Genomic DNA, 13,421 nt, shown 5'->3' with positions numbered 1-13,421 from the left:
AAAAATCAATGTGCTACCAATGATCAACATTAAAACTGCATTCATGGCCTTGATAAAGGGCCAGGGCTGATTTTTGAAATTTAATTTATGCTTTCAATAGGTTACTAGAACAGGAACAAATGAGAAAGAATGTCCTTTAATATATACAATGAAACATAATTCAGGTGATCAAGCATTGTATGAGAAACTACTGAAACTATATAATTGTAAATATAATATAAAGTAGTAAAACAAACCTCCGAATAATTCCGATGAGATTTATCCAAGACTTTGAGAAGAACTTCTGTTTCATGAATCTTATTGTAGTCTCCTATTTCTTCCCGTTTTCCTCTAAAAATCCTAGTAAAGGTACCCTGCCCAAGATTTTCTACCTATAAAAAGAAATTATTTTTTTTTAATGGTTAGAATGCTTTTAGATGTCAAAGGATGCCGTGTTTTATACACAGAACTGTCAGCGGTCAAATTAATCGGACAGTTATGTTTGCTGACTCCTAACCTTGCTTTTCTTATTTAGTTAGAATTGAATGTAACAACCTTGCTAATAACTAAATAAAAGAAATGAATACAAATATATTGGCATTCTTCTTTGCTGCTCTGCTCTGTCATAAAAGAGTAATAAGAATAACAGCTATGCTGGAATCCTTTACCTGTCAGACATGGTTGGGCTTGACAGACCTCACTGACAGACACCAGTCTTACCCACAGAAAATTGCAGTGCTTAAAGGGAATGGGTCATAAGAAAATAACCTATTGTTTTTATATTAAACATATTTAATGAATTTTGATGATGTTTTTTCTGGTGAGGATTCTGCACAGCAATAAAGCAAAAGGTGACACCAGTAGATAGGCAAAACAATAGCAACTCAGCCTTTCTCCCTGTGGAATGAGGCCACAGAGTATTCTTTCAAAAGTGTCTCATACAAAGAATTGGGTCTAGAGATGTTCATGAGGCTTGCCATAAAGCATGCCACTAAATATGCTGTTAAAAAAGCTTAGTCAAGATGACAGACCCAATATAATATGCTAGAAACAAAAATTACAATCAGAAAATAGAAAACCAGAAAAAAAGGAATATGCTTCAGTACATGAATAAACGGTTTCGGAGCTCATGGCATCATAATGAATGATGATGTTGGGGGTTCCAAAGTCCGTTTTGTAGCACACTGTCTGCAGCACATTGTTCAATCCTTCATAACACTTTTGACTTCTGGCAAAATTTCTCTAAAAAATGCAATGTGAATGAGAAAACACATCAAAATTGCACATGCTGTCAACCTAACCTCAACCCACTTATGGGTTTAATTAGATGAACAGGGGGAATGATAACCCACACCACTCTATGCAAATAGAACTATGGGATTTTGTCTCCCCGAATTTCCTTTTCTACTGTCAACACTGCTTTTTCTTTTTTATCGGTTCATCTACTTCCTTTATGTACTTATGTTATTAAGGTGTATACGTAAAAAGAGAAAAATAAAGCTATACATACAGTACATTGTCTCTCTCACTCACTCAGAGAAATATATATGTATGGATTTTTGTGTAGTACTCCTTGTCACTCTTTACATATACAGGCATCTACACAGGTATCAATGCACCTGGTGAGAAGGGCATCAACAGAATTGGTGTCCACCACTAGAAACTGCAAAAGATGGACACAACGCCCCCTGTTGTTTCTTATTCTGCTGATTTCTGACATCAGTGTAAGATATCTCATAACAGAAACTGTTTTTTTTTAATCAATATAGCTATAGAAGAAATATTTATTTTCATACTTACTGTTGAAATACAAACAACATTTTATACGGTATAAGGGCCATAATACACAGCACGATTAAAAGGAGATGGCGAATGCCGACTTGTCAGCTCAGCGCTCACTACCTCCTCGTTCCCCACTCGCTGCCTGTGCTATTACATGCACAGACAGCGGGCAGGAGGAGCGGGGGGGGGGGGGGTCACAGGGAGCTGCCGCCTGGACGATCCTTAGATCGTTTGGGTTGCCCTTTAAAGAGAGCGGAGGCCTGCTGCCACTGCTCCTATAACACAGAGCAACATGCAGCAAAACCATTGCTATTGGGATTCTTCAACCTGTTGAAAGACCACAATCAGCCTCTGATGTCAGCTGATGGTGGTCTTTTAACAGGCACTATTACACCAAACGACTGTTGGCCAGAACGTCCGGTAATCGGCAAAATACTGCCGATAATTGTTTGGTGTAATAGAGTCCTTGCCCTTTTAAACTGTACATCTAGAATTAATGTGAACACACTCTGCACAGTTTAGCAAGGAGCTCACAGCTTACACTGTGCAGTCAGGTTACCAAGGCAAGTGTACAATGCCCAGCGACTTACATGTGCCAGTCCTATCACAGAGAAAAGGGCTTGCTGGGCGTCAAAGTTGTGTCATCAACCCACCCACCCAGCATAAGTCAAGTCACAACAAACCATGCAGAGTTTGTAGCAAAACAACTTTTGAGTAATGTATTGGCCTATAAAATTGTAGCAATTTGGGTTATTGAATGTTGAGGGATTGAAAAAAAAAAATTTAAAGTTAAAAGATGAATATTGACTTTAAACCCTATTTACATCGAAAGCGTGTTTTTTCTTTAGGGTAGCTTCACACGTACCGTATCGCTGCGTTTTTAACGCTGCGTCTTTAACGCTGCGTTTTTTACATGCGCATTTTTAATTTCACATGAAAACGCAGCGATACGGTACGTGTGAAGGCACCCTTACATTGATTTTATTTACAGTATATAAAAATACTACTAGAGAATTACATACGTAAGTCAAGTCTTCACTCCTAATTTTGTGAAAGACCATCTGGTTGACATTATTGTGTCGATGTAAGGAGGGTGATGTAGGCATGTCTGAAACCTTGTTACTCCTGAAGATAATCAAGTTTGATTTCTCTATACATAAAAGAAAAAAATATGTTACACAAAAAGAGGAAAAAAATGCAGGTTTTTAAAAGGAAAACAAATGCTCCGTTTCCAATCACCGTTTCCAATCACCTACACAAGTGCTTCTTAGCAACAAACTACAAATTGTCAATCTGTCAGCATGTACACTAATCTATTGGTAAGAAACACGCAACAGAACTTTCACATTTCACAAATGTTTCTCTAAAGCATGGGTCTCCAAACTGCAGCCCTCCAGCTGTTGCAAAACTACATTTCCCATCATGCCTGGAAAGCCAAATCCAAAGCTTTAGCTACCCAGGCATGATGGGAGTTGTGGTTTTGCAACAGCTGGAGGGCCGCAGTTTGGAGACCCATGCTCTAAAGAATGTATGTGTAGTAAAATAAAATAGCCAAAAAACTACAATTAGGCTTCTGTCTCAATAAACACAACATATCCACAGTGTACAACACAAATGACAAACTGAGGCTCTCCAGCTGTCGCATAACTACAATTACCCTCCGCTGTCCAGGCATGATGGGAATTGGAGTTTTGCAACAGCTGGAAGGCCGGGAGTTTGAAACCACTGCTCTACAACAAGCCTAAAATTCAAATAATATTTGTTCAAATTCTGGATAATATATTTAAAGTGAATACTTCATCAGGTAGATTTTTTTTTTTTTTTTAAATCTTTTTTTTTTACATTAGGCAATCGCCACTGACGCAGGATTTCCAGTGGCACATCCTTTTTTTGAAACATCGCCCGATTCCATATTCCCTCCCCTCTGTGACACAGCACCATTGATTGTAATGGTGTCACAGAGGGGAGGGGATTTTGTCACACTGGGGGCAATGGAGTTGGGCCTGTGAACAGCAAAAGAACGTCGCAGAGCGCAGAAACCAGGCAGTGTTTCAAAGAAAAGGATAGTGCCACTGGGATCCCCACTCCAGTACCGATTTGTTCATGTTAGAAAAAAAAAAGATGTAACTTCACTTTGAAGGGGAACTCCGGGTAGAGGTATTAAAAAAAAAAAAAAATGAAACTTCTGCAGAAGCATATAACAATACTTTCCTATCTATCCCAGTTTTGAAACTACCAAAAATCCATTTGTTTGGGGGGGGGGGTTCTTCTATATTGTATGGTTGTACTTCCTGGTTGAGCAGATGTACTCAGTACTACAGGTTCCAGAATGCAATGCTTTCCCTCAGCTGTTCCATCACAGTCCCCCACCCTGCCTATTTCCCGCCCAAAGCTGTTGCAGAACATCTTCTAGGGCTAGGCTGTGTTCACACATTGCAGTTTCATTGTGTTACTGAATTATTTGCAGCACTTTATCATTTCATTGTGGTCCCACCCGCACAGCACGCTGTATTCTCTACCTGTAATGCTGATATTGGAATAAAGCAAAGAACTTTTTAAATAAATTTTTTTCTTTTCCTTTCCACACACATATTATGATCAAGCATCTTTTATCTTTGAAGTTGATTCCCACAAAAATGACTTTATTCGATACTATCTTACATGGGATATACTGTTTATGTCTTGTTTTTTGTGCAGGTGGGATTGGCAGCGCCGGCTCTTATCCTCTCTGATGTTTAGCATTATCTATTTGTGTTACTGCATCATTTTTGTGCAGATACTGCAGTACTGCAATGACACTCCAACATGTGTGAACACAGCCCTAATTTCTCTGTAGACTTTTGCACAATCAGCAAAGTTAAAACACCTGCTACTGGCCGGTCAGAGATGGTGAATCACGCCCTGCCCCCCTCTCTGCATCATCAGCCTGTGTCTAGCAAACACACACAATGTGAGAGAGAGGCATGAAATATTTGTCTCCTAAGGTGGGAGAGCAGTGGGAGCAGGAGAAAATGTGGATTGGCACAGGGGCCATTATTTTTTCACTTCCTGGATTTCTATCAGCTACCAGTGTGGCAAAAACGTACAGATACAGTAATACATTGTATAGATACATCTATATAACTTTTAATGTACTTTTAATAGAAAACAGGTTTTCCTTATCCGTAGTTCCCCTTTAAAGTTTAACCATAGAGATCCAAAACACCTCTGACCTTTAGGTTTAGGGGGGCAACATCGTGTAAACTGAAATATGATGCCGTCAGATCGAACAGTTTCTTTCTGATAGCAGTTTAACAAATCCTTCAGTGTGCTAAAATTTTTCTTGGCTCCTCTGAGATTGTATTCTCCATTCCCAGTCTTTGTTATCAAGCAGTGTTTATATTCAGGTACGCCGGCACGCTGTGTGAAGGGAAGAGAAAAAATGTACATATTAGGCATATATGGCATTAGGGGAAAGACACTGAAATGACACGGTCATGCTGCTTGCTCCAGTAAAAAGTAATCTTTTATCATCTGTGGATTTGGATAAGTGGGTGGGGCTTCACGGACAAAGCACCACTTAGCCCCACCCCCTCTATGACGTCATCACCACATAGACCCTGTCCCCATTGGCCATTGGAAGGGCTAGCCTAAAGGTTGCCTATGCGGCGAAGACACCACAGAGGGGAAGGGCTAAGTGGTGCATTGGCCGTGAAGCCCCGCCCACTTATCTCAATGCGCAGGTGATAAATAATCACTTTTTACTGGAACAAGCACCATGATGTATGATGTAATATAAGGTATGAAAACTGCTAAATTTACCCTTTACACCTGTGTAGAGAAGTCAGAATGCAAAAAGGGGGTGACAGTGTCACTTTAAAGGGGCTGTGACGCAAAGTTGGTAAAATCAGATGTATACCCCATACATAAGTAAGAGAGGATAAATGTGCAGTTTTTAGTTAAGTAACTCAATGTATAGTTCTTCTCTCCCATGGATCTGATTACTCACTGGTTTCTTCTCTGAATTGTGACCCTGCTGTTGTCATACAACAGTGCACATATTTTTCCACAATCTTCCCTGCTTGCAGGCTAAGTGGAAAGAAACTGCTAACCATTTCTGAGGATTGCAGTTGAACTTAGCCTACTTGGCCCACCTCAGTGGGTCGTAACCAAAAGCAGCAGGTTATCAAAGGGGTTATCCAGCGCTACAAAAACATGGCCACTTTTGCCCCACTCTTGTCTCCAGTTCAGGTGTGGTTTGCAAGTAAGCTCCATTTACTTCAATGGAACTAAGTTTTAAACCCCACCCAATCTGGAGACAAGAGTGGTGCAAAAGTAGCCATGTTTTTGTAGCACTGGATAATCCCTTTAATACAATCCAGGAACATGGGGATTAGTAAGGCTATCTTTTAAAAATTATCTGAAATGCTTATAAATTTTATTATTTCTCATAATTTATCAGTTTAGATCTAGCTTACTTAAAGGAAATCTGTCCGCTGCAATTAAAAATATAAAACTGCCAACACTCTTAGATAACTGTTAGGTCCAAGGAGTCCTGAGCTCCTGAAGTGCAGCAAGCTGTAACACAGCTTCCAGGTGTCAATCAAGCACGGGGGGTAGGCCAGAGAAAATGCTGGATTCACAGGTCACACTGCTCATTACTGGACTAGGAACTTCTGGAGGTTTGCACAGGTGTACAGCACAGAGACTACTCTGCATCCACTGCACTGCTGCTGAACACAGATAAATCAGACACATAGATGAAGTTTTCAGGGTGGTACCCAGAGGGAAAGGCCAAATAAAAGTGATAGAATAGTCAGAACTAGTACTGTTCCTCATATACACACAACACAGGACGGCCTACCTAGAGAAGTCACCGGAAGTGACAGTTACTCTGTACTTATTTGTATTAGTTTGTATCCTGGTGCTATGCCAAGTATACTACTTTGCTGCAAAGTTCCTGCAAAGTCCCCTGAAATTGAAATGGGCAGTAATTTTCTCTCCAAAAGGGGTGTAACTCAGATGGGCCAAAATTCTTGTCAGATTTACATCCTCTGAGTCTCAGATTTAAGCCCCCTATGCTTCAACAGAGCACATTAGCACAGACTCATTCATTGAGAATAGGTGATTTGCAGCACGGGTCACTGACCCATAATACCTTCTTATTCTAAATGGAAGTGAGAAAGCTTAATCCAAACAAAACTGACTAGGTAGATATAAGAATATGTGTCAAGTTGCACTAGTAGTCTATTCTTCTAAATGCAGCCAGCAATATATACAGAGTTTTTTAGGGTTCTCATAAATATATCCAGGGTTATGCATATATGTAAACACACTTCTCCTGCATTAAATGTATTTGTTATATAATTGTTTTTTTTTAGAGGAACACACACATACATACCCACAATCGCGATTAAATCATTTACATTGTTGGTCACATTCAAAATAGAGAAAAAAGGTTAAAAAGACAGTATAAGATTTTTACAAAAACATTAGCTGGGAATTGCAGCCCTACTACTCAAAAAGAGTATTTTGAATAAAACTGTGCAGCTTTTTGAATAAAACTTTTAATTTCAAGCTCAAACAATTTTAACAAGGAATACATAGAAGTTTAGGAAACCTATAACTATAATTAAACTAAGACCTTCTTTTTGTTTTAGTCAATACTACCACACACTCAGATAATTATGATTATTATTTGGCATAAAAACTTCCATCTCCTTTCCAAGATCCTAGAGTTAATTCCCGCTGCACTTTATGTTAGTACCAGTGGAGAGGAGATCCCTGCACAGGTTCTCATCACTTACATTAACAGCAGATGCAGCCAACCTGGTCTGGACCACTTCTCTCCATGAACCACTTATACAGTGTCCATCCTAAGACATGCTTGGTTCTAACTAGAGATGAGCAAACCGGGTTCGGGTTCGAGTCGATCTGAACCCAAACGTTCAGTATTTGATTAGCTGGGGCTGCTGAACTTGGATAAAGCTCTAAGGTTGTCTGGAAAACATGGATACAGCCAATGACTATATCCATGATTTCCACATAGCCTTAGGGCTTTATCCAACTTCAGCAGCCACCGCTAATCAAATGCCGAAAGTTCGGGTTCGAATGGACTCGAGCATGCTCCAGGTTCGCTCATCTCTAGTTCTAACATCTTGGTTCTAACATGTCCTAATACATATATTGTATGGATAACAGCTATCAATGCTTTGTGGAAAATTAAATACAATACTATAATGTTAAAAATTACTTTTAAGAGACTATGTCACCTCCAACCCACCCTCCTCAAAACCCTAAACTTAAAGGGGTATTCCCCCCAAAATTATTTTTGCTTTTATACGTTGCCGACCCCTAGCTTTCCATCTTGCCAATATCAAGTTATTAAGGATTATGCACAGTTTTGCTGTTATCTAGATGCGTTCACCCCCATGGAATGCATAGAATCATCAAATCTTAGTCCAACCCGACACCTCTCCCTGCTCCTGGCCCCTACCCACCGAGACAGCATCACGTGTCCTCAGTCTCTTCAATGGGCCGGATAAGCGCTTCTAACCCATCACACTGAAGTGAGGGAGGACAGTGAGACGCTGACAGCTGCAGATGATCTCTGTCTGCGTCTCTGACAACAGCCCCCACAACTGTGTAACCCCATTCACCCAACTCCCCCTGATCTCACCCCACTGTGTGCCCCCCCCTCCCCTTGGAGCTCACCAGCAATATGTATCCCACCCGTATCGTACCCACCCCCCCAGCTTACCCGGTGGCCGACCGTGGTGCTCCTTTCAGTGCTGCCTCCCCCAGGTCTCCCGGTGGCCGTCCGTGCCCTGTAAACCCCCCCCCCACGCAACTCACCCGGCGTCCGCCCGCGCATTCCTTTCAGTGCAGCCCCCCAGGTCTCCCAGTGGCCGCCCGTGCCCGCGGTCTGTAAACCCCCCGCAACTCACCCGGCGTCCGCCCGTGGCGTTCCTTTCAGTGCAGCCCCCCAGGTCTCCCGGTGGCCGCCCGTGCCCGCGGTCTGTAAACCCCCCCCACAGCTCACCCGACGGCCGCACCGTATATCTGTGCCCACACACAATGACACTCTGTGTGCCCCCCCCCAGCTGTCCCAGTGGCCGCCCGCTGCACTCCTGTGCGTGCAGCCCCCCATTCCCACCCCCCCTGCAAACTCACCTGCGGCCACCTGCAGCCCCCTCACCCCTGGACGCCCACAGTGCTCCTCTGCTACATCACCATTGCCATCTCCGCTCTGCTACATCACCATTGCCATCTCCGCTCTGCTACATCACCATTGCCATCTCCGCTCTGCTACATCACCATTGCCATCCCCGCTCTGCTATATCACCATTACAGCTCTGCTACATCACCATTACAGTTCTGCTACATCACCATCGCAGCTCTGCTACTACACCATCGCCATCTCCACTCTGCTACATCACCATCTCCACCTCAGCTCTGCTACTACACCATCTCCACTCTGCTACATCACCATTGCCATCTCCTCTCTTTTACATCACCATTGCCATCTCCTCTCTGCTACATCACCATTGCCATCTCCTCTCTGCTACATCACCATTGCCATCTCCTCTCTGCTACATCACCATTGCCATCTCCTCTCTGCTACATCACCATTGCCATCTCCTCTCTGCTACATCACCATTGCTATCTCCTCTCTGCTACATCACCATTGCCATCTCCGCTCTGCTACATCACCATTGCCATCTGCGCTCTGCTACATTACCATTACAGCTCTGCTACATTACCATTACAGCTCTGCTACATTACCATTACAGCTCTGCTACATTACCATTACAGCTCTGCTACATCACCATTAGAGCTCTGCTACATCACCATTAGAGCTCTGCTACATCACCATCGCAGCTCTGCTACATCACCATCGCAGCTCTGCTACATCACCATTACAGCTCTGCTACATTGCCATCTCTGCTCTGCTACATCACCATCGCCATCTCCGCTCAGCTACATCATCATCATCAGGCAGAAGCATTGCATGATGGGAAATGTAGTTTCCTATCTTGCATACAGACCATCTTTTAGAAGCTAGGTTTGGAGGCATTTCATTTTTTTAGCTCTTGGGGGGAATACCCCTTTAAGTCATCTTTAAGAAGGATAAATGGGCGAGGCCTACAGTACCATTGTGGGTGGGGCTAAGTGGTGCTTCCGTTGAGAAGCCCCGCCAAGGTGGCACAATCCACAGGTGATAAAAGATCACTTTTTACTGGAACAAGCCTTGAGGTATACCTTGAGGTATAATATAGAAAATGATATAAAAACTGTAAAATTTACCCTTTACACCTGTAGAGAAGTCATAATTCAAAAAGGGGGTGACAGTGGGTGTTTTGGAGGCAACAGAGTCCCTTTAATGTGATAATGTCATTGTAATAACACATACATGTGTATAACATACAATATCATATTTCGTTACCTCTACTGCAAATGTGAGGAAGTACTTGTTAAACTCTTTAGGACTGCAGCGAAGGATAAATGCTCCTTTTTGGCTTCCTGCTCGTTTCAATTTATCAATAGCAAATTCCATCCTATGTATTAAAGGTAGAAAAACAGGAGCATGTTAAGAAAAAGAAAAGAAACACAAAAACAAACATAAAAAAACAACCTTAACCCCTTAAGGACGGAGCCAACTTGCATTTTTGCACTTTGTTTTTTTTCCTCCTTGTGCATAAAAGGCCATAGCACTTGCATTTTTTCACCTAGAAACCCACATGAGCCCTTATTTTTTGCGCTACTAATTGTACTTTGCAATGACAGACTGAATTTTTTCATAAAGTACACTGCAAAACCAAAATAGCTCGGTCCCGGGCTACATACGGCACCCGGGACCGCAGCAGTTCAGAGCGCGGTCGCCGTGCGGCCCCCCTCTGAACTCCCCGAAGCAGCCACAGGGCATAAATATAGGCCCTGTGTTGTTTAGGGGTTAAATTATTTGACGACAACTTTAATTCAAGTGATGCAACTTAAGAGTGCCTTCGCACGTGCAATATCGGGAGTGAATTTCACGCTGCGGGTTCCGCAGCCAAATCTGCTGCAATACTCTGTAGTGTGATTCCCTATGGCTGGCTATACATTCTCAGAGCAGATTTTCATTCCACTGTGGGAATGTAGCCCCCTGCCCACTTAACCCACCGCTGCCAGGATTATACATTACCTTTCCATGCTCCTGTCTGCTTCATCGGCTGCTTGATGTCCCGCTCAGCTAGTCAGTGCGCTGTCCCGCTACAGCCACTGACTGGCTGAGCGGAACGTCAGGGAGCTGGAGAAGCAGGCAGGAGCTCCAACAGGTAATGTTTTAGCCCAACAGCGATAGGTTAAGTAGGCTGTGGTTAAAAGTACAGCATATTGCAAATTTTGCTGCAGAACTTGCAGCATGAAATCCACTGCAATACTGTATGTGTGAAGGCACCCTAAAGGGGTATTCTGTAGAGTAACAATTTGTATTTGGCAGCAATAAACGGCAATATGGGCTTCTCTGCTGCCACCAATATTTGTGCCAGGAACTGATGGCCTGTCTAAGCCCTGGTCCCCTGATCCAGCACTGCTGCATGCATATCGCTGTTAATATACAGCAGGTTTCCTCCTCACCCATGGAGGAGCTTCCTGTCAGTATCGCTCTTTCCATGGCAAGTTATACTTTTTTATTAAGTTATTTTACAGAGTAAAATCACTTGAGTATGAAGTTATATTATAAAGCAACCTTATTAAAGCAATGTGTTTAAGAGTATATATCTATATATATATATATATATATATATATATATATATATATATATGTGTGTGTGTGTGTGTGTGTGTGTGTATATACTGTGGCATGGTGAGGCTGTAAGAGGCAGTTCTGTGTCTCTGGAGTGGGAATTGGAGTTCAGGTGGAGCTCCTGCTCCAGATACTCCACTCCAGCCTAGAGCTAATGAGGCTTTGAAAACCACCTGGTGGAGCTCTATTATGGTGCATTTACACAGACAGATTTATCTGACAGATCTTTGAAGCCAAAGCCAGGAATACACTATACACCGAGAACAGGTCATAAAGGAAAGAATTACATTTCTCCTCTTTTCAAATCCATTCCTGGCTTTAGCTTAAAAAAATCTGTCAGATAAATCTGTCTGTGTAAACGCACCATTAGAGACTCCAGAGCTTCCCAGGTGATGGCTCCCAGGGTGGGAGAACACAGGCAGTGCTAGGCCTGTGGGAGCTGCAGACAAGAAGTCTGGGTGAGACCAGTGTACCTGGTCAAGTGGAGCAGTAGGCTTAGAAAGTCAGCTAGGGAAGCTGTAATGTGTAGTCAGACGGCCTAGGTTTATTTTATTTTGCAAAGTGTTGCTTGTCTCTTATGTTTTGAACTGATAAATAAAGCTGACTGTGGTCAGTATAAAGCCGTACAGCGCTGACTGGACTGCAATTTGTGATGTGCCAAACATCTTTGACCCGGGAGATGGCGATCCCAGCGAGTGAGTAACCCCCAGATTGTCACAATACACACACAGAGTTTCTCTCTGGAGTATTGTTGTAATCACTTAACATCACTAAAGGGACAACTGGGGAACCAAGTACTTCCTGTTATCATAATTAGTCAACACTTCATTAGTGATCTACCATACTTACATGGTACATACAGTATGTTAAAAAGTAGAACACTTTACACAATTTTATTCTTAAGAAATAAAAGAGCTTAAAAGGGTACCTGTCATTATAATTTTCAAAATTATAGATTGAATATAAATTGCAAACCTGCTTTAAATCACATCATTTTTTTCTTTTTTTGTTATCATGCTGTAAAACAAAGCTATCCTTACCAGAAATCCAGGTCCATTCTCCTGAAGGCAGCTTTTTAGACCTGCTTTTAGTCTTTTTTTTCCATCCAGCACAAGACTAAAAAGCTGCCTTCAGAAGACTGGGTCTGGATTTCACTTAAAGGAAAAAAGTCAAAATCAAAAACTACAGCACCAGCATGCAGTCAGGGGAACATTTTAAAGAGACTCTGTATCCACCAACCCACTCCACCAAACCGCTAGTACCATCAGTTTGGTGAGCATAAATCCTTACTTGCATCTTTAGAAATGTGCCGTGGCCTTCGTTAGAGCATGATCTTTTGGTTAGAGTATGATCTTTTAATCTGCAGAACGGTGTCATACTGGCATGGCCTAGAACATGGGTCTCCAAACAGCGGCCATCCAGCTGTTGCAAAACTACAACTCCCATCATGCCTGGGCAGCTAAAGCTTTGGCTGTCCAGGCATGATGGGAAATGGCCTAGAGTGTGTTTGCTTTAGGTCTGCAACGCCTCTCCTTCCTCCCCACCTCCCTCATCATTAGCAAAGCCCCCAGCCAGGATTTCTATTCATCGCTCACCTAAGCTGCACCTGTGTTGCTACTGCAGCACATGTGCACTGTTTAGACAAGTGATGAATAGAAATCCTGGGGGTGTTCCTAATAAGAATGAGGGTGGAGAGAAGGAAAGGAAGGTGTTGCAGAGTTGGGGCGAGGACACTCTAGGCCACGACAGTATGGCACAGCGCTGCAGATTTTTGCTCTAACCAAGGCACCAGGCACATTTTAAAAGTCATGACTGGTAAGGATTTACTCTCAAAAAACGGATGGTACCAGCAGTTTGGTGGGGTAGGCTGGTGGATAGAGTCACCTTAAAGAAT

At 42.6% G+C, this 13,421-nt stretch overlaps 1 protein-coding gene across 2 annotated transcripts in view; it reads right to left on the bottom strand.

Moving 5' to 3' along the window:
• The window catches only part of JAK2 (Janus kinase 2), a 173,149-nt gene that overhangs the window by 28,312 nt on the left and 131,416 nt on the right, over positions 1-13,421 (bottom strand). For both annotated transcript variants that reach the window (XM_069961926.1, XM_069961927.1), the window contains 4 exons: positions 10,187-10,298; positions 4,974-5,160; positions 2,784-2,911; positions 237-371 (listed from right to left, as the gene is read on the bottom strand). In XM_069961926.1, coding sequence (XP_069818027.1) covers positions 237-371; positions 2,784-2,911; positions 4,974-5,160; positions 10,187-10,298 — 562 coding nt within the window. The remainder of the gene's footprint in view (positions 1-236; positions 372-2,783; positions 2,912-4,973; positions 5,161-10,186; positions 10,299-13,421) is intronic.

This window comes from Dendropsophus ebraccatus, chromosome 3 (assembly GCF_027789765.1).
Source record: "Dendropsophus ebraccatus isolate aDenEbr1 chromosome 3, aDenEbr1.pat, whole genome shotgun sequence".
In the NCBI taxonomy this organism is placed as follows: domain Eukaryota; kingdom Metazoa; phylum Chordata; class Amphibia; order Anura; family Hylidae; genus Dendropsophus; species Dendropsophus ebraccatus.
Note: the sequence above shows the minus strand (reverse complement) of the source record. Positions and strands in the feature narration are given on the sequence as shown.